Source organism: Chamaea fasciata, unplaced genomic scaffold (assembly GCF_029207755.1).
Source record: "Chamaea fasciata isolate MVZ Bird 193981 ecotype frontalis unplaced genomic scaffold, bChaFas1.0.hap1 SCAF_16, whole genome shotgun sequence".
NCBI lineage: Eukaryota > Metazoa > Chordata > Aves > Passeriformes > Sylviidae > Chamaea > Chamaea fasciata.
Genome location: NW_027094101.1, coordinates 15280136 through 15301313, shown reverse-complemented (window position 1 = coordinate 15301313; position 21178 = coordinate 15280136). Strand labels below are relative to the sequence as shown.

Here is a 21178-nt window from a genome sequence, read left to right as displayed (position 1 = left end):
GACCAATGTCTTGTTTCTGTTTGGGGGAAGCAGTTAGGACCATGACTCTCCCTGCCTTCTGCCATCTCTGGGGCCATGCTATGGTGCTTGCTATTTACCCAGAGTCAAGGTGTTGGTGCTAGTCTGGATTCACTTCATGCCAGAGAGACCACGTCACTTTATTCCCAGCTAATTATGAAATAAAGACAAACAAGGCCCTTGACACAGAAATGAAAGGGTCACCAAGTGGGATCTGCAGCTTAAGGAACAAGCCAAAAAGGTCCAACAGCTCCAACAGCTCAACTGGTGTCAGATGTGGCCTGAAGATTTATATGTGAAGGTGAGCCCTGTGTGTGAACATATTGAATGGGACCTCAGACTCTCCAGTTCCTGAGATAGTGGCTTTTTTCAGGTCTTTAACAGTTGTTACCCCTATTTTCTGTGAGCCTCATCTCTCCAAACCAAGCTCAATCCATGATTACATTTGAGTTACTCAGGGTGACCATTCCTTGAGTCCCACATGTCAGATGTCAAAGGTGGCCAGTACATGTTTTTGCTCAGGGCAGCCCCTTTCCCATCCAAATAGTTTCATAGAGTCACAGAATATCCTGAGTTGGAAGGGGCCCACAAGAATCTTGGAATCCAACTCCCAGCCCTGCACAGACACCCCAACAATCCCACGCTGTGCATCCCTGGCAGCTCTGTCCAAATATTCCTGGAGCTCTGGCAGCCTCGGGGCTGACCATTCCCTGGGGAGCCTGGGCAGTGCCCCAGAACCCTCTGGGTGAAGAACCTTTCCCTGATCTTCACCTAAACCTCCCCTGGCACAGCTTCAGCCGTTCCCTCGGGCCCTGTCCCTGTCACAGGGAGCAGAGATCAGCACCTGCTGATCAAGTTATTTCTGAAGTAGCCAACAACTTGTCAGGAAGGAAAAGGGAGGTTCTGCTCTGAATGGTACATTCAATCTTCACCTTTTTTTTTTCAGACCAGACAGCCACCATGAGAATCCAAATTTCTCTTTTCACACTCTCCCTCTGTTTTAAAACCAGGCAGCGATGGGAGCCCACCTTTGCTGTGTCCTCCCCAGGCCTGGCTGGAGCATGGCTTGTAACACACAGCCAGGAGCTGGCAAGGGAAATGTTAAGAGAAATATGACCTCATTAAAGCTCCTGGAGAGGCATAGCTTTTCTTTGCTTTAAATATGATTATAATGTATATTATAATGGGTACACCTGGCTGTTTTGGGTTGTTTGCAAGCCATCACTCCACTTTTATTGCCCCATGTCCCATGATTGCCTGAATCATGTGCCTTATGCTGCTCAAAAAAGTGACATTTCCCCAGACCACAGCTAAAGGAAGCTAAGGCATACAGTGCCAAATAGTCCTTCTCATGTGCAAATACTACAATGCCATCCCTGAATAATTGCAGAGTTACCAAATGCAGATATGCAATGGTGGGGATAAGAGAATACAGAATACCAATTTTTGCTGCTTTGGGGCCTGGGAACAGCTTTTTCTTCCCCATGGTGGTTATGCCTTGTGCCTCCAGCTGCAGAGATCTGCTTGGTGGAAACAAGCCCTCCATATCCCAGGACCGCTTGTCACGGTCCTCCAGAGATGGACAGAGTCCTCAATCCAAGAAGCTGGATTTTACAGATGGGGAAACTGAGTCACTGCCAGAGAGACAATGTGCCAGCTGCCAAACACCCCTCATCAGGAACATCCACCTTGCTTCCCAGAGCTGCCATCAGACCCTTGATGGTGTATTCTGAGCCTAGCTTGAGCTGCTTGGGGTCCAAACCAAGAAGAGGGCTCTGACACTGTCCCCCACACAGCTCAGGCCAACCACCTGTGGATACAAGCTCAGCACCACAGATCCCTTACCTTAGTCCTGCTGTCCTGGTGGCTGCCTGTCCTTCCCTGGCAGCGGTGGCCTCCCACTGGCTCTGTCCTGCTCCCTCACCTGGCTCAGGGCAGTAGGACCAAATGATGTTGTGTTGTTAGTGACGGACGATTGCCCTGAAGTCTGGGTAAACACAAGAACTCCTTGTGCTGACAACCAGAAGCAGCAAGACAAGGGCTGAACCACATGTTTTTTACTCTGTGCTGGTCTCCTGCCCAGAGACAAGGTGCCTTTCCCCCAGGATCAGTCTGTCCCACCTGCCTGCTCCTTCCAGAGGGAGGTCCTCAGCTCTATGGGGGATTTGGGACTTTCATGTAGAGCCAAAAGGGCTGATTTGCTGCTCCTCACCCTTGGCAGCTGCTGGGGTGGGACAAGGAGGCTCACATGGTGAATCAGGGCTTCTCATGGCTTCACCACTGCCTCCCTGTGTGCCCCAGCCTGGCCACGGTGCACGTGTGTGCCTCAGTCTTCCCACTTACAAAAAGGAGGCTGGTGAATTTCTCCATGTCAGACTTTGAGGTGCAGTGATGGAGAAGCATCTCCGGAAGAGGCACATCAACCAGGACTGCTGGAACAGCCTCCCTTTTCATCTCCATGCTGCTCAACCCAGGCTCCCCACAAATGGACAAAACCATGTTTGGAGTTGATGGTGGCATTTATTAGTTCTACCCCAAGAAAGAGGGTCAGGAGTAAAAGCAGAGTTAGCAAGAGCAGCCTGCAAGGGGCTGCTCAGAACCTGCCCTCCCTCCCTGGCAGTAATTTCTGACAGTGCTTCCTGAGAGTTCCCTCTCTGCCTTTGCCCGCAGTGAGCTCAAACCACCCACCTTAAACCTGGCCACGTCATGAAGGAGTTTGTGTCTCTTCATTATTCAGAGGGGCGAAATGTAAGTGGAGTTTTGGTCAGACTCAGCCCTCTTTAGGCATATTTGGAGGAGCTGCACCTGCTTCCTTAGGACTAAGGAAGCAGGTTGGGGTCCATCTGGCTGCAGGAGCTGTGGGATGGGGATCTGCCTCCAAAGCCCCAGGGCTGGGTGCCCTTCTCACCAGGTGTTTAGGTCCCTTTTGGTCCTGGATCAATGTCAGGTCCTGAACCTCACACTGCCTGCCTCAGACCTATTACCAACCAAAATTACAAAAATAACTTGACATGACAAGCACTGGGGCCACTCCATCCGAGCCCCAGCAGGACGGGAGGCAGCTTCAAAAACCATCTCCCAGGGCAACAGGGTTTGACCTTTTGTTTCACTGTTGTATGCTCCATCACCAGGATAAACAAACACAGCCTGGCCCTGGGGCTCCGGTTCACCTTTCCAGGACCGTGGCTCTGTCACAACCTGTTCGGAAGCCACCCCGGACCCCAGGAGAGGCCTGTGTCATGGCAGAGCCCTGCCACAGCCTGTGCTCACGCCAGCACCAGGAGCTGCAGGGTTCAAGGACATGGGCATGGTCAGCCTGCTGCTGCCAGAGATGGACCAAAGGAAAGAGAGGCTGGGTTCAGTTCAGGCTTTCCTGAAGCACATTCCTTGCAGGTATAAGTGGCAAACTTCACCCCTTGTGGCTTTTCCTCCCCTGGCACAGGGGCAGCAGCTTTTGGTTGTGTGTCCACAAGGAACACACAAACCCTGGGTCTCTGCCCGTCCCTGTGCCCAGGGAGACGGGCACGGTGACTGCCTGGCACACCACAAGTGTGCAGGGAGCCAGCAGGAGATCCCACAGAAGAAGTCAAGGTCATTGGCCCAAGTCACAGACTCGTGGGAAAACAACCCACAATCATCCACTGAGAATATTTCCTCACCTAGAGCACAGCTCTGTGACTGGGAACAGTGTGGTGGGGCCTGAAAGTCCACAGTGTCAGTCCGGTGTCATTTGTGGGGCTGCAAAACCCTCCTGTGGCTCTGGTCCCCGCTGGACACCAGAGCATTCCGGCCCCGAGGATCGCAGCAGTCCCCAGCCTGCTCCACACCACTATCGGCGTAAGAAGGTTGCGGACAAGGGTTGTGGTGGTTCGCTGGGAGCGAAGGGGCGGTGAGGGGACGGAGCGGAACGGGCGGCGGGCCGGACACGGGCTGGTCATTGCTCTGCGCCGACACCAGGCGGCCCCGTCTGTCCGAACAACCGGGAATGATCGGCACTGAGCAGCTGACAGCTGCAATGCACCGTGTCTGTGCCCGTGTGTGTGCGCAAGGGAAAGTCCTGTCCCAGGACTGTGGTTTCTGTAGTTTCGGGCAAGAGGTTTTGGTGGGAACCTGAAGCATCCACTGCACGTCTACACACAGAAAACACGATCCCCAGCCTGAGCAGAGCCTCTGTCCTGGCTGCACTCTCCCACTGTCTATGGAATGCTTGCAGTGTCCACCTGGGGACATGCAGGGTCTTGGGTACACTGGAGGACGCAGCTCTTGGATTCTGATCCTCCACGCAGACTGAGGCTGGGCTGGGGCTTCCTAAACTTGGTTCCGTGGAGGTGAGAGCAAGAACTCAGCTCCTCTTCAGGCATCACAGAAATCCCTCCAGAAAGGAAAGCTGTAGCTACTCTGGTCCCTAAAACTGACCTGGCTCTGTCCTCTGGCCAGCGTGGACACCCCGGAATCCCTATTCCTGGTTAGCTAACCAATGGAAAAGATTCTCCAGAGTCTGATCAGGGCTCAGCTGACGCCTCAGCTTCTCCCTTTCTCCCTCCTCCTCCAAGCCTCCCTTGCTCACAAGGCTCACAAGAGGATTAGGGAGTTAATCCTCTTTGGGACATCAAGCTCCCTGTTGAGCCTGCTGGGAAGGGCCAGAAGCTGTGAAGCAGAGTGGGGCACTGCCACAGAGCCCCTTTCATGCCAGGAACAGCCCTGTGGATGAATCCCTATCCTGGTGGCAGCATCCCCATCCCTTTCTCCTCCTGACTGGGGCACGCACCTGTCCCCAGGGCCATGGAAGCTGGGTAATGGTCTCACCAGGCTGTCTCAGTCCACCCCATCCTGGCCTCTCCACCTGGTCTGGAGGGGTGGTGGGAGGAAAGAAGCATCCTCCTGTCCTGGCAGGGAACAGCATTCCAAGGCCATGCAGGAAGTGGGAAACAAACAGAAGCTTTCTGCAAACACAGCTCCATGCTCAGCCCACTGAGGAGGGCTCTGGATGTCCAGGAGGTCTGTAGAATCCCAGGGGAATGGTTATTACTGGAACAAAGTGATGTGCTGGAAACATTCCCTTATGGCTGGTACTGAGCCAATTGGTCTTCCACGAGGGATTGCTCCGGCTGTTCCTCTGGAGAGAAAGGGTGCAGGCTGGCACTGCTGGTGTGCCACAGGCTTGTGGCCATTGGCTACAGGTGGGCAAGGAAGCACCTGCACCTGCACTTTCTGTTCCCACTTCCCACCCAAACCACAAACTGTCAACATCCTTGGGTACCCTGCACCTAAAATCATGGAGAAAATAACAGTGGCTGAGTGCTTTGAATCCATGAGCCCTGAATCTGAGAAAATGATGTGGGTGTTTTGGCTTTGCAGCAGCTACTGCCTGGGGTCAGGGAGCCAGGGCTGCCCAGGCACAGCACCGAGCTGTGCAGGTGCTTCTGGGTCTTCAGGAAGCTTCTACCTTGCAGGAATGTTTGCTCTTTCTCTTTCAACCATTCGACCCTCAGCATCTTCTCCTGCACCCCAAGGCAGCAGTGGGGAACACGCAGCCGCAGTGCCCTGGTACCGCTTGGCATCTCCTGTGTTGCCCCAGTGCCAGCAGGCATGGGCCCCTTCCAGGCAGGGAAGTGGGCAGGAAGGCAGGAGCTAATCAAACAGCAGCAGCGGCAGCCGGGATCTCACCCTGCCTTAGCCTGCAAAGCCTGAGGAAAACCTTCTCTCTGCTCAGCTTGGCTGCCTTTGGAAGCATCAGCCCTGGTGAGACCCAGAGCACTGCTCTCACCCAGAGCACTGCTCGCACCCGCCCCTGCTCTTTTAAGTACTTAAACCCTCACTGCTTTCCTCCCTGGGCCTTTGATCCAACTCCAAAGCTAGAAAGGTTGTGCCCTGGGCAGATACCCCAGGGAAATGATCCATTCGGAAGCATCCAGGAGCAAGGAAAGGAAACCTCCAATTGCAATAACAGGTGGGAAAACGCAGCAGGGAAATTTTGTAGCCTTTTGTACTGTTTTTCCTCATTTAAAGCTGAGGAGATGGGATAGCTACTCCTCCACACTGGTTACACGCTATGGGGGGATGGAAAACACGGCTGCTGCCGGAGCAGATCTGGAGCTGCAGTCTCAGGAACTGCTCTGCACTTCAGTGTTTGTAGCTGATGGGGGTTGAAGAGTTCATGTGGGACTCGAAATACACCAGCAGTGCAGCAGTGTTCCCGTCAGAGCTGGGGGACAGTCACCAGGGCACAGCGACATGGCTCAAGGCAGAGATGCCACCACAGTGGCTGTGGTGGGGAGAGTGGAGCAGTAGTGCTGCTTCCACAAACAGCTGGGAGCAGAGCATCCAAGATAAGCCACAGGCAATGTGTGGAGTGATGCTTCTGACTGCCTCTGCTCCTCTTCCTCCCACAGAGAAGCTCCCAGGAGGATCAGGAGGACTTGCTGTTCCTCCCCGGGAGCTGCAGTCTGGTTGAGAGCAGGTGGAGGCCCGGGCTGGGCTGTCCCTCTGATCAGCATTGCCCTGGCAGATCAGCCCCTGCCAGGTCTCAGCACATCTGTGCTGCTTCCCTGGTGTGCTGCCAGCCCTGGGGGCAACATTTGTGCCTCAAGTGGAGTCACAGCCTCCCCTGCTTGCTCCTACTGTGCTTAAGCTTCCAAGGCAAGGGGGGAACAATACTGAGAAGAGGTGTAAGGAAGAGACAAAGGGTGCTCTCCTGGCGCTGTTAGTACCTTCCAGGACACTTGGAGCTCCCAAGAACAACACCAGTCCTTACTTAAGTTAATGGGGAAACCACCCTGCAAGATGCAGTCATTTGGCAGAAAGAAAACCCTCCAGCCTTTCCCCAGGTGGGAAGTGCAAGGTGGGTTGTAACAGGCCCTCTGGAGTGATGAGACCCCCTTGGGGTCAATTTCTGATTTGTCTTCCCAGCTCCAGAGTCCTCTCAGCCTGGTATCTTTCCCTGCCCTCAACTCACAGTTAAAGTTGCCCTGTCACTGCTGCAAGGCCGGGTCACTGCCTCCCTCCTGCCAGAGACGGAGCAATTCTGCTCCAGGTTGTCTTTGCAGCTTCGCATGTCTGCTCGGAAATCTCCCGGCCGACCTTGGCCCTTCTTGAGCCCACGTTTGGTAACTTTCCACTGCTCCAAGCTCTGGCCTGCCCACGTTGGGGTAAGAGAAAACTGGTTGTGCTGGGCAGGAACCACTTCTTGTCCCCAGCTGGTTTCACCTGGTAGCCCACAGTTCCGAGCGAGTGCCCAGCTCTCCGGCCTGCCGCAGGTGGGGCCTCGGGTGCCCTGGCACAGTGGGGTGGGGCACCTCAGCACTCACCCTCTTGGTTATCTCAGCCACTGGATTTGTGTCGTCCCAAATCATTTGAATCTCCACCACCCAGCTGCACATTGCAGTGTGCAAGGGGTGAACTCCCCCTGGAAACAAACGTGTCCTCATTTCTTGGCGTCACACCCAGCACCCATCTGATGCTTGGCAGCATCCAACTCTGGATGTGTCATTGGCTCTACCACATCTTTTATTTGTGGGCAAACCCAAGGGAGTTTGCAGCTCCATCCCTTGGACCATGGTTTCCCTGCTAGGCTGGAGTGCAGTGGGAAGAGGTGATGCCCACCACGGCTTCAGCCATCCTCCATGTGGGTGGATGACTCCTGGGACTCCTGCTGACTGTACCTCTGCAGCAAATGTCCTCTTCCAGTGTAGGACCAACGCCCAAATTTTGTCACCAGCCCTTTGCCACCAAGCTGGGGAAATCTGGGGAGACAGCATTTTCAGGGGTCTCTGGGATGTTCCCACCTCATGCTCGGGACTGCCATGTGCACAATGAGCAGCCTGACATGACGTCCTGCTGCTCTTCCCCAGGAGCTCTGGTCCCACCCCTGTGTCCCAGGGTGTCTGGTTTGCCCCTGTACTCTCTCCCCTTGCTGTTGACCCTGGCAGGGCATCCAGCCAGAGCTCACAGTCACACCAACTGTTGCTGGAAAACTGGTTGGGGATGCAGCAAACCCACCCTCTGTGTCCTCCACTCCCAGCTTCTCTGGGGCCGTGTCTTTGTGCCAATGGGATGGTGAGCCAACCTCCGCTTTTACAAGGAACCTTGGAATCTGGTTCCTTCCACTGCCTTGCCTGAGATAAGCCTTCCCTCAGGGTTTGTTTATTAGGAAACTTCCCTCCCTCCCAATCCCTGAGCTCTCCATTGCTCTTGAAGCTGGAGGAGAAGGAATACTTGAGCAGGAGCAGCTGTACCCACCTGGGGTTAGAAACCCATAAAAGTTGTGCAGCTCCATTGACCAGGACCTGCTGGGCTCTGAGCTGTGCCAGGGACTTGCTGTGACCCCATATCCCCCCAGCCCAAGGAGCAGGGGGGCTGCTGCCTCGTCCGGGCAGGGGAGGGATTTGGCTGGATCCTCCACCTGTTGATTGGGAGTGGGCTTGGATGGCAGGAAAATGGGGGGGACGTGCAAGTAGGGTGAGTGTGGTCAACCATGGCCAGGAACGATGGCTATCGGGTGGTCCTGCGTGTAAAGGGTGGGTAATGGCTCGCTATCAGATGCCTTTAGGGTGACCAAATAGCCGTGTAATGGGTCCTGTGCTGGAGTGGGCTGAGGGCCCTGGGGCTGCAGATTGCAGCCTGGATAAGCCACCCTGGTAGTTCAACTCCCATCCATTATTTAAATGTAAGGGTAAGTGCTTTCATCTTTTCAACTGGAATGGTGCCACCCGCTCAGCCACCTCCCTGGGGGCCTGCAGGCAGGAGTCCCTGGGGAGGGGACTGCCTTGGACAGCCAAGGCAGGGCAGAGAGCGGAGCCATCCCTTCTGTGGGGGTGCTACCAGCACTCCTGGGGACAAGGTGCAAAGGCTGATGGACAGAGTGGAACTGGGGATTTGACCCTGCACCCTCTCTCTGCTCTTCTCTGCACCAGGACCCAGGGTCTGGTGTTGTGGTCCCGAAGTCCAGCCATGGCAGATTGTAAAGGAGATGGAAGGAAAAGGCTATGTGTGTGTGCAGGGACTTCTGCAGGAGCAAGTAGTGTCGTGACAGGACAAGGGGAATTACTTCAAGCTGAAAGAGAGTAGGTTTAGCTTATCAGTTAAAAAGAAATCCTTCCCTTTGAGGGTGGTGAAGCCTTGGCACAGGTTGCCCAGAGAAGCTGGGCACAGGTTGCCCCATCTTTGGAAGTGTCCAAGGCCATGTTGGATAGGGCTTGGAGCAACCTGGGATAATGGAAGGTGTCCCTGTTCATGGCAGGGGGTAGAAAGAGATGAGCTTTAAGGTTCCTTCTGACTCAAACCATTCTGGTATTCTGGGATTCTATGAGTTAGGACACCCATGGCTTCTGTGAGGACATATCTCAGCCTGACTTCTGCTGTCAGACACAGTGGGCAGCCCCTCTCCCCAGCATGGGACAAGCCAGTGGGACCCTGGTGTGGATCCAGCAGAATGAAAGGGTCAAATCTCACCCATGTAAACACAGACCACACTCAGCCAGTGTCAACATCTGGCCACATCCTGCTGGTGGCTCACCTGGCACCTCAAAAACAGAGACTCTGTGATAGGAACTGTGTCATGAGACTGCTGCAGGATCCAGCCAGAGCAGGCAGAACTCCCAGAAAAGAACAAAGCAGCCAGCAGCAGCTCCTGCTCAGAGGTTTTCCCTTTAATGGTTTGGTTTTTGTTTTGTACATTCGTAAAACCGTGAACAATAAATACTGTGTGATCAGCCCCCAGCTTCCACTTGCCCCCCCAGCTATCTGCAGAGGTGAGGGACACAGTGAGTGTCACAGGGAGGGCTGCTCTACTCATTGGAGGTGCCCAGCTCACAGCATGGGCACCACAGAGCAAGGCAGCATCTGAGCTCTGGCAGCAGGCTGGAGTCTGGGTCTGGGGACACAGAGGTGACAGTGTGCAGGCAACATCTCAGCTAAAAAGGGGTGAAAGGCAGCACTGCCTGGTGGTCTGGGTGTAAATCTCCTGCTGAAGCTCAGGGCTGATGGTCCCAGACCTCAGCTCCCCCTCTGGTGTCCTGGACCTCCAAGGTGCCCATGTTCAGACAGGGATCTTCTAAAAAATACGGGATGATGCTTGGAACTGGGAAGAAGTGTGGTTTCCAGGTAGGCAGAGAGACGTACCTCACTAATTGTTCCTCAGAGGGGATAAAGGCAGGGTGGGCAGGGAAGGATGTCATGGGAAAATGGGACTCCAACTTCCTGGCTGTGCCTGTGAGTTTCCTGCTGTGACTGGGGTGAAGGTCCAGGCATGGAAGAAGAGATGGTGAGGTGGGAGAGTAGGGAGCCCTGAGATATGGGAACAGAGAGGTGCTGGCAGGGGGGGTATGGGCTGCCAGGGCAGTTAGGGAGCTGGGGAGAGGAGATGACAGCAGGGCATGGGGTGACAGAAGGGCACAGGATGACAGAAGAGGCTGGGGGGTGACTGGGAGGCTGTTGGGGGAGGGGAATGTGAGCAAGGGACTTGATGTGGCAGGTCCACTGTGCTGATGGGTGTTCTAGCATCCAGAGGTGACAGCACAATTCACACCCAGAAAAGCTGGGCAATGCCACTTTCCTGGGCTCTGGAATTGAGAACTTCCACCCAGGTTCTGGGATCTGTTCTCTTGGAGTCTTCCCACTTTCCCATGTGGGACCAAGGCCATGCTGGGAAGCAGCAGGACATGGCCCATCAGGAAGATCTGAAGCTGGCTCAAAAGGGCTACACTGCTGAGCTGAGCATCTCTCCTACTGAATGTCCCCTTCCCCCCACCCCACACTTTCCTCCAGAAAGAACAAACCAATAACCCCACAGGGCCCTGTGCCCTAAGCAAATTCTTGCAATGAGAAATAAATCCCTTTGATGATGTGGAAGCTTTGTCCAGACAGCAATCAGGTGAGAAGAGCCTTCATATTATCTGGGTCTGTCAAAGCACCTGGGAGTCCCAGGTCCCACATGGGGCCTTGCCTTCTTCAGCCACCATAGTGGAATTGTCCTCTTTGGGCCTGGAGTGTGTAAAGCTCCTGGGATGTGCTGTGTACCTCCTTGTTTGTGGCTTTGTCACTGTCTTCTTTGTCCTGCCTTCCTGGCCCCCAGCCCAGCACTTCTCATTTCAAGGAATAAACCACCAAGCTGATAGAGGCCCTGGGTGTTAACAGAACACCCCACCATGTCCTGAATACAAAGTGTGGATGGGAGAGGAAATGCTTTTCCAGGAAAACACTACAGGGAGGGACTCCAAGAGTTCCTGGCCCAAGCATGAGGGCATCCTGAGGCAGAACAGATGTTTCTCAGAAGGGTGGTGGGGACAGGGACATGTGACTGCCCTGCAGTGGGTCCCAGTCTGCCCAACGGAATCAGGAGTCCCCGGTGAACACAGGGAGAATGTGGCCTTTTGGGAAGGCCAGTGCTGATCCCATAAGCAGCAGGCACCTGCCTGGGTGGTTTGATCTCCAGTGCTCTGGCTCAGGGGTGGTGGCTCTGCATTGTTCCAGCTTGGGACAGGCCAAGTTTGTCCCTTCACAGTTGTTTTGGAGTTTGAGTCCCTTGAGCTCTGTGGTTCACAGCAACATCCTCTCACCCATTTTGCTGTCTCATGTGCCAGCGTTTGGGAGATTAGGACTAGTGGGCAGGAGCTCCTGGGAGCTGAACTCTGCAGGGTCGGGGCCTTGGTGAGGAACATGCATCATGTCTGTGTGGGGAGAGAGGGAGGGAAGGCAAAAGGAGGACCAGGACACTGGATGGTCAGTGAACAGGAGCAAATCCCCACAGCCCAGCATTCCATACACATGGCAAATGGCCCGGGCAAGAGAGCTCAGGACCCAGGTGTGGAGCTGGCAAGGTGGCTCCTGTGTTGCACTTGTCATTGTGACTGGCAGGATGTTCTTGTCTCCACGGAGCAGAAAACTCTTGGCCTCTGGGTCAACCCAGCTGGGCATCTGATTCCTGGCTGACCCTCCAGCCTCCGTGGGACAAAGCCACTATGTCTTTGCTGTGTCGAAGGTGACAGCCATGGTCTGTTTGAGCACAACCTGGACCAAGGCTTGGCCCTCTGTAGTCCCTCCCCTGTCCACAGATCATGGGAACTGCTTTGCAAATGTCCCTGAGTGTCCCTGATGAGAGGGCTGGGTGAGCCTTTTGATGAAAGCTTGGTGCTTTTGATAGTTTTCTCTTGGTGCCTGCTGGTGACTCCCCTTTCGAACGGAGTTCCAGGACTGGGGTGCTGAGGCTGGGAGCATGCAGAGCCCAGCAGCACTGTCCATGATTGATTGGGGAGCACAGGGACTGAGTTTTTACACCTGGTGGGTTCAGCTGGGGGAGCTACTGAAACCCCTCACATCGTGGTCCCAGCCAGGCAATGGTGGAGCTTTCATCCATGGCGAAGAGTAGGAGCGAAGAGGTGGGACACTGGGAAGGTGAAGCATGAGGTGGTCAGTGAGATCCAGGAGGTTTTGCACAAGGTGGACTTAGGGGTCAGCATGCAGAGGGCTGTGGACACACATGGCATCGGTGTCACTGGGGAGGCTGCAGGACAGGGAGCGCTGCATGGCCCGGCAGCCCAGGGGCCCATCCTCGGCGCCAGCTGGGAGCTGCGGGCCCTGCGTGCTGCTGGATCTGCCGTCGGAGCACAGCAGGACGCTGGAGTCTGCCTCGCACTTGGTGGTCCGGCTGTAGTAGGGCTCCATGACATGGCGCAGCTCCAGGGGCACGGTGAGGGGCAGCACCTCCGCCTTGATCACGGCACCCAGAGGCGCCTCGGAGGAGGCCGCCCGCAGGCTCTCGGAGCGGCTCATCTTGATCAGCAGGTCGATGGTTTTGTTCTCAGCCTCGAGGAGGCAGTTGGGCAGCCCTTCCCCATCTCCAGCCTCCCCACCGGCTGGACATTTGCTGAGGGGCCCTTGGTCTTTGCCGTGAAGCTTCTCACTTCCCAGGCTCACATTGCAGGGCTCCTTCTTGGCCTGCTGGACCTTCTCCAGACCTTCTGAGGATCTCTTCACCGACAGGTCCAGCGGCCCTTCGTGGGGTTTGGTGGCTTTCTCCAGTGCCTGGTGGATGTGGTAGAGCTCCCTTCGGATTTTGACAAGCTGGTCCCTCAGCTCTTTTTGCCCAGGGGTGTCTTCCTTTGCCAGATCTGACAGTTTCTTCTCCACCTCTTGGTACTCCTCCAAGGTTTTGGACAGGTCCCCGATAAGCACAGTTGTGGCCTCAGAGCCTGTCATGGCAGAAGTCTCTTGGGGTCTGCTCTGCTTGCAGAGGCCATGGTCCAGGGCACCGCCCACAGAGGGAAGGACTTCAGTGTCACTGCCCCTCTCTGGTTCCTCAGGCTGGCCTGTGAGGACATCCGAGTGCCAGTGGTCCAGGGCCGTGGAGATGTGGCCAGGGTTGGCCCTTGAACCACTGCAGAGAAGAAGCAGATACGATCAGTAGGGAAAAGGAAAATCCTCGCGCTTATGTCCAGGGCCAGCATTACCAGATTTACCCAGGTTTCCTCCACTGGCTGCTGCCAGTGTGGGACCCTTTCAGGAGGGGCTTTGGTCAGAGCAGGCAGAGCCTGGTTGGACCTGCTCCTGGAGCTGTTCTCCGATAGGATCCTCAGGAGAGGATCCTCACACACACTATTTCATGGCACCGACAAAGGGAGAGGCCAGTCTAGGGAGATGGTGCTGATCCCAGCTCATCTAGCCAAGTCTGGATTCCCCCTCTTCTTGGAGCACTGGAGAATGTTAAGGGAAATGACCATCCCACAGTCCTGAAAGCTCAATTGCAGGGAATCTGTCCAGCCAGCCTGGGAGCATGGAAAGGGCAGGTGGAGATAGAAAACCACAGGGATCTTCTCCAGAGAAAGCTCCTCTGGGTGTCAAAGCAGTGGATTTACTGTGACATTTTTCTTGGAGCCACAGCTGGACTTGCACAACCAGGGGAGGAACTGAAATTCTGTTTAAAGGAGCTGTGCACATTTCTAGCCCCAGGTAAAAGAAAATGTTTGGGAATGTGACCCTCCTTCTGGGCTTTGAAACCAGAAGGTGAATCAAAGGAATGCAAATGTGTATGTTTAAAAATAGACAAGGATTGTTCCAGCAAACCTGGGATATCTGGGGACATGAGAGGTGCTTTCCTGGTACCTGAGGAGCACAGGCTCACCCCACACAGACACCACATCACCTCTGGTTCCATATAGATCAGGGGAAGGCAAGGGACAGCAAGTGTAACGTAGCCCAGGTGCATTTGGGGGCTTTTGAGGCCCTGGGGGGCAGGGAGCTCTGCTTGGGTGGGCACTGGTGTGGACCACCAGCCTGAAGAGTGCTCAGCTCCCTGGGGCTCATCCCATGGATTAGTGGAGGGAACAGAGAAACAGCAGGATATGGAGATAAACAATGTCAACCTAAAGTGAGGAAGGGGCAGAGAGATCTCAGGCACCTTACCTGCTCTGGTAGCTGAGCTTCCCAGGCATCATCCTTTCAGGTCCTGTCAAATCCAACCCACTAGCAGGGAACTTCCTCTTCAACGGGTTTCCTGGAGGGCTGCTGGTCTCCAGACAGGTCACCACTGGCAACTCTGTCTTCCTGACACTGCTGTGAGTGAAAGCACCATCCTTCATCCCCACCACAGTTTGGTAGATGTCAGTGGCTGACTTCTTGCGTAGGTTGCTGAGGCCCAAAGCTGGGTTGCTCTCCTTCTCCTGGGACAACCATTTCTCCTCTTCTTCCTGCCCCAGCATGGCAGAGTGGCCTAGCTCAGAGCCTGGCTCCTCCCGGACACCTTTGGACCAAGGAAAACCTGTCTTCAGCACGGGAACTTTCAGCAGCCCAGGTTTGTTTGGCTCACTGGAAGGTTTGGTTTGGGGTGGTGTGGGCATGACTGAGCCCACCAGCTGCTGGGGGTCTGGCTTGCTGGAGGACATCTTGCTCTCCATGGATCCGAAGGTGTGCTCGAAGAGCAGAGGGTAGTAGAAGCGGGGGAGGAAGGCTGAGCGCTCGGGGCTCTGCAGAGGCTGGAAGTGGGAGGCATGGGGGTGCATCAACTGGGCTGTGGAGGCCAGGAAGGGCAGCTGAGCCAAGTGAGGGTGTGTTGTCGTGCTGTTAGCCATGGTGGGACTCAGGTAGGAGAAGAGACTGGGGTTCAAAGGGTAGTTAATACCCAGCAGTGAGAGGTTCAGGCCCTGAGGTTCATGGTAGTCACTGTAGGCTGGAGGGGGATAGCACGGGATGATGTTGCTATCAGTACAAGGTGGGGAGACCTCAGGTGTATTCCTCCTTTGCCCATTTGCCACCAGTTTCCACTGCTCCATCAAGATCCCACCGCTGGCCAGGCATTTCTTTGGCACTTTGCAATGCTTTGGCTTTGCATCTAGGTCAGGGGAGGCCATTTCCCTGCTCTTCATGACATGGTTCTTGAGGGAGAAGACATCTGTGATGATGAAGTCGGGCTCCACCTCCTTGCAAGGCTTGTTGTCCCTCTTGTTCTTGAAACCAAAGACCAAAGTGTTCACTTCTGGTTCAGCTGGGTCACCTTGGCAACGTGGCTCTTCGGTTCTCTCTTTCTTCTCCCCCGCATCCATCTCCCTCAGCAGGCCAGCAACATCCTCCTCCTCCTCCTGGAACTGGCCACCTTCCTCACCAGCCCCCTCAGCAGGCAGGATCTCCACCCCTGTCATCGGCTTCTCCTGGTGGCCGTCCCTGGTGGGGCCGTGCTTGGCCCGGACGGAGGCTCCCGGGGTGGCCGAGGTGTCGCAGGTGTCCTGCTCATCGTGGCGCCCGCGCAGGCGGGAGCTCTCCGTGTGCAGCAGCCGCAGCTCCGGGTGCAGCAGGTTGCCCTTCTTGTAGGGCCAGTCAGACTCGATGAGGAGGGACAGGGAGTTCTTACACAGGCTGTACTTCATGTGGTTGTAGAGGTGGGACTTCTCCATGCAGGTGAAGGGACACTGGAAGCATTTGTAGTTGTAGGGTTTGCCCCATGGCCTCGGGATGTAGTGAGGCTTCTTTGGCTTCCTCTCCTTGTGCTTGTAGACTGAGGTCAGCTTGCAGCCCCCGTCGTCCTTGGACATGGTGGAGGCTGCCTGGAGATGGCTTCTGGTGGGAATGGAGGGGCACAGCAGGTGAATCTTCCCACGCCTCTCTGGGAAGCACAGTGTGCCCTGGAAGAGAGACAGCATGGAGGTGGTGAGCTGTGCCTGCAGCTCCCAGGGAGATGGCTCTGCTCTCTGGGCACCTCCTGGCCCCAGAGAGTGGGGCCCCAGAGAGTGGAGCTTCTGGAACCACAGTACAGAGCTCCCAGGTTTGAGATTTAAACCCAGGCCAGTGATGGAATTTTTGCCCAAACCCTGCAGGTATGCCTGTATACACCGATCCCATTATTGACCCTCTTCTCTCAAACCATCCCAGAGGAAAAGGAAAACAAACACTATTAAAGGCGTTGGAGCTAAACCACCTCCAACTGACATTGAGGTGCCCAGGTGACCTGCCTGGCCAGCCAGAGCCTCTCTGGGGCAGCCCCAGCCCAGCTTAGGGACCATTTCCCTGCTGAGGGCAGGGGATAAAAGAGAAAAGATTCAGCAGCCCCAATACCACACTGGGCATGGACTCATTTGGCTTTGCTCATTTGGACTCATTTAGGGCACGGCAGTGCCAGAACCTACCAAGGTGTTCCAAAGCCCTGGCACCAAAACTGCTGCAGAGCTGAGCTAAATGTGATACCTGCAGCCCTGCATGTGAATTTGTGATCAAGGTGCAAAGAGGGCAGTAGGATGCATGGACTGGATGGGAGAGGCTGCAGACTGACTGCCTGTAACCTGGTGGTACTGCTGGAAAAGCAGTCCAGCCTCCATGGCCCCTGGGACTGACACTGTCCTGTGACAAAACTGGGATAATCTGGCATGGAAAACCAATCCAGGCTAAACTACGCCTCTCCCACTTCCAGGTGATGCCAAGATCAAAATGTCCAGGCAATATCTCCTGCAGGACTCTGACACTGGGCTGCCCTCTCTGTGCTTCCCACCACAAGCTCCCTGGGGACAGCAGTGTCATGCCTGTCCTACAGCCTGGCCCCCACCAGCTCTGAGATGGACAGAGGGCACAGCCCCCCCACTCCTCATCTCACAGAGGAGCCAGACCTGCACAGGCACCAGTGTCATGAAACTGGGCTCCTTCACAGATGGCCAAGCAGTCACAGGGCACCCAACACTGATGCAATTGCCGTCACCCCTCCAGACACTGCTTTGCTCTGGAGGGACTTGCTAGCTTCTCCTGGGGAGAGTAGTGAATTCGAGGGCTCATTCTGTGTGTCTGGGGCTCATTTCTCAGGGGCCAAACCCTTCCCTCATGTATCAGGTCCCAGGGCAGAGCTCTGCCCCAGAGATGCTGCAGCCAGGCTGGTATGGGAATGCAGACCCCAGAAAGGAGAAGGCCAGAAGCAGCTCCAGATTGGCACCAATGTGGCAGCTGGAGCCATTTGGGGAAAAATCTGCTCCCTGGCTTCTGGGAAGAAGGAGACAAGATTTGGAGGACTGGAAAGGAAACAGCATGTGTCTCTGCAACTTTGGGCAGCTGGGACAGGGAGTTGCCTGGGGGCAGGCCCAGGCAGTGGCTCAAGAACCTGACAGCCCCTGCAACGGGCCCTGCTCCCCAGCAGCCTGGAGTGTGCCTAGCCATAGCCCACATCCCCCTGCACACAGTCTGGGGGCTTCCCTGCAGGGCTGGGGGAGATGATTGCAGCTCCCAGGGCAGGGGGATCGGCACAACGGTGCCAAGGGGCTGGGATCAGAGTGGGATGGGCAGGGAAGGGGCCCCTGCAGCAGCAGTACACCAGAGGATGGATTGCCACGTGGCCCCAAGAGAGTGCCCCCCTCCCACAGCTGGATGGCATTCCTCCTGCTCCCCTTGGTGAGCCCACACCTTGGGGCTGGTCTCTCACCTGCAGCCCACAACCCCGTGCATTTTTCCCTGATCATCTTGCTCCAGGTACACAGGGATGCTCTGGCTGCAGCCTGCAATACCAGCGGCCCTGGGGACAGTCCCACCAGACCCGTGCAGTGGCTATGCTGGGCTGAAGGATGCTCCCATGCTCTGGTACCCACTCACCTCACCACGGGGACCTAGGGGCATCCCCTTCCCCTGGGAGCACAGTGAGAACATTTGTGTGATAGAATTACCTGCATAGAACCCTTTCAAATTCCTTTCGGAAGTTTGATATCAAACAGTGGAGTATCTCCCACCTGCCATGGGGACAGGAAATGAGCCATACTGTGACTTTCCCAGGGGTAGGCTGAGCTGCAGGCAGGGCTGGGGGACAACCCCCTGCATGCCCAAGTTGTGGGCTGAGCTGGTAGTCGACCCTGCCATTAAGATCTGCTCATGCAGAAAATAGGCACAAAACATCCCCTTGTAACGAACCCGCGTCCCCTGGGATGTGGAGGGGAGCCCCGGGGGTGCAGCCCTGAACTACAGCAGCCCAGGCTGATTTCTCCCATCACAATGGGATGTGTGGGCAGAGCCTGGGGCCTCCCACCTGCAGGTTCACCTCAGCAGTCCCAGCCTGCCCGCGGGGACATGCTTGGTCCTTCAGCCATCAGCCACGTTGTGTGTGCGTCACGCCTGTGAGTGTGAGAGCTCCACACACGCTGCACTGCCCAGGGGAGCAGAAGGGATGCAGCAGCAGCTGGGCAGGATGGGGCCCCTCCAAGCATCACTCCCTGGCTCCAGCCCCTAAGCCTGGGGAGCCCTGAGCATCCAGCACCTGCTTGTCCCTGGTCCCCTGCCCCATGTCACCCTGCTAGAGGGCAAGAAACCAAGAGTGGCGCAGCGGGGAGCTGGGCGCCTTGGCCCTGCTGCGATGCACGTCGCCTGTTTGCAGGTCAGTTGAACAAACATTTGCTGTTTATGTGCCAGAGGCAGATTAAATCTTTGCTGGAAGACTGGAACTGGTTGTTCCATTCCTGCACACCTGATCCTCCTCCTCCAAGGCTGCTGCGAGAGCCGTTTGTTCCCCTTCTGTGCCCGGTGGTGCAGAGGATGGCAGAGAGGTGTCCCGTGTAAGGACAGGCAGCTCGGCTGCTTTCACATCCTTAACGCTGCAGAGAGGAACAGCAAGGAGGGGAAAGAGCAAAGAGGAAAACTGGGAGAGTGGGGAAGTGCCCTGCGTGTGAGGCAGGCAGGCTCCGGCGGAGCGGAGGCATCCCCAGAGCCGGCTCAGGCCCCGCGGAGCCGGGAGACAGGCGTTGTGGCTCCTGGTTGCTGAGCAGTTCCCGCACCAGCAGATCTTCGTGGTCTGCTGAGTCTCTCTCTGCCACAACACATTATTTCCAGTGGGCTGTCAGCTGCGGCGGTGGGGGCCGTGCCTGGGGGCAGCGCGCGGCGGGGACCGCGCACCTGTGCCTGGGAATTGCAGCATCCCCGCTCTCCTCCCCGGGACTGCCGAGGGGAGAGGGGCACGCTCCGATGGAGGGAGCCGATGGCAAGGGGAGAAGAAAGAGAAGGAGAGACAAAGGGAAGAAAGAAGAGAGAGATGCCCACGAAAGAGATCTGTGGTCCCTGGTGCTCCAGTACTTAAAAAATCCCAGCCTGTTCTCCAGGCACAGGGATGCAGTGAGGGGCACACAGCCATTGGGGTGGCTGAGCTCAGTTGTCCATCAAGCACCTCAGTTGTCCATCCAGCTCATGTCTCAAATAACAGCCAAAACTATATTTCCAGGACGTAGGACAAGCATCAATGGTACTGCTCCAATTTTCCTAACCCATCAGCCATGCCAGCAGACCGGGTGCCACTGGATGCAGCACAAAGAATGCGCATCCCCACTCTGAATCTGCAGGAGCTTCTCTGGAAGCTGTGGAAGTGTTTAGGCCCCTGAAGCATGCTGCTGCAGGGAGTTCTTGGCACACCACTCAGAGCTTCATCCTCCAGCTTGTCCTCACAAGTCTCATTTGATGCCCCCCAATTCTTTGACTGGTAGTAGCAGCAACCACAGTCCCTGTCCACCCTCCAGACACATGGTTCACCACCACACCCATGTTTCACCGTCTCCTTTCCAGGCTGAAGCTGGACACAGGGCCAAACCCTTCCAGATCCCATCCCCTTCCCTGAGCCTGCTCCTGGGTGTGTGGCAGCTACTTGCAGGAAGGGACCCAGACCAGAGGGCTTCCTGTACCAATACAAACTCTCTCTGACCATAGGTGGGCATGGGAACTTGCCCTATCTGCTTTTGCAGACTCCCAAGAGCTTTTCTGACCGGAACAAAGACTCTGTCTCTCAAACTGATGTCCTTTCTTTGCTGCTGACCTCCAAGTGCTCCAGTTGCTGACTCGGAGGCTGCCAGGGAGCTGCAACGCTCCCATGGAAATTGGCTGCCCTCAACCTTTCCCAGATGGCTGTAGGACATGGCATGGAGGAATAGGCTCAAGAAAGGCACTGAAGTTCTTCTCCAGTCAGTGTTGTGATGAACCTGCTGCCTTGCACCTTCCGCTGCAGCTGAGGATTCCTGTGGTCTCTTACAAGCTGGTTCTACCCTCCACAGGTGAGATTTCATTGGTGGTGTCCTGCACACCCAGTACCCAGCACAGGACAACTCTTCCCTGCTCCTACATCCACCAGTTGCTTCCTTCCAGGCTGTCCAGGCCACTCATTTCTCAGGGCTCAGCATCACTCCAGGCTGTGTGGCCCTGGCATTGCTGTTTGTCATCCAGGGATGCATTGCCCTGGTGATTATGCCGGAACAGGACAGTGTGGAGCAGAAGGATGGCCCTTTGATGGGATGTCACTCCAACCCCACAAACCTTCCTGCCCCTGCCATTATCCGGATTCCGCCTTTCTGGAAATTCCCGTGGGGTTTTATCCCGTTTTCCCCAGCGCCGTGACTGGAGCAGCCGGGCAGCTCGGCGGGAGGGGAGCGGCTGGGCCGGGAGCCGCTGATCAATGCAAACCACTTTCCCTACACTACACGCTTTTGCCGCAGGGGCTGCTCGGCTATTAGCGGCTATCGGGTCCCTTTTCGTTTTCATAGCCTGGAGTTGTGTGATTTGAGCTTTTAAGCGTTTATCGGAGCTGGGATGAAGGCAGTTTGCCATGGCAAAGCAGCAGGCACTCGTTAGGAGGAGGGAAGCGGGGCTGGTGGAGCTGGGAGCTCTGCACCTCCCCAGCCTCACCCTGTACAGCTGCTGGGTGAGTGCCTGTGTGAGGCCGGCCCACCACCTCTGC

The 21178-nt window shown here is 55.9% G+C and overlaps 1 protein-coding gene across 1 annotated transcript; it reads right to left on the bottom strand.

The window, feature by feature from the left end:
* Positions 1 to 12459: 12459 nt before the first annotated feature.
* PRR35 (proline rich 35) lies at positions 12460 to 16071 on the bottom strand. The gene is made up of 2 exons (XM_066198492.1): positions 14771 to 16071; positions 12460 to 13322 (listed from the first exon to the last, which is right to left on the bottom strand). Exons 1-2 carry the CDS (start codon positions 16035 to 16037, stop codon positions 12460 to 12462), a joined length of 2130 nt encoding a protein of 709 aa, XP_066054589.1. The 5' UTR covers positions 16038 to 16071.
* Positions 16072 to 21178: the final 5107 nt, after the last annotated feature.

Coding starts and splice junctions, on each gene's coding strand:
- PRR35 (XM_066198492.1), bottom strand. CDS start 16,037: ATGTCCAAGGACGACGGGGGCTGCAAGCTGACCTCAGTCTACAAGCAC. Junction 13,323..14,770: donor AGTTCCCGTGCTGAAGACAG/GTTTTCCTTGGT, acceptor ATGTCCTCACAG/GCCAGCCTGAGGAACCAGAG.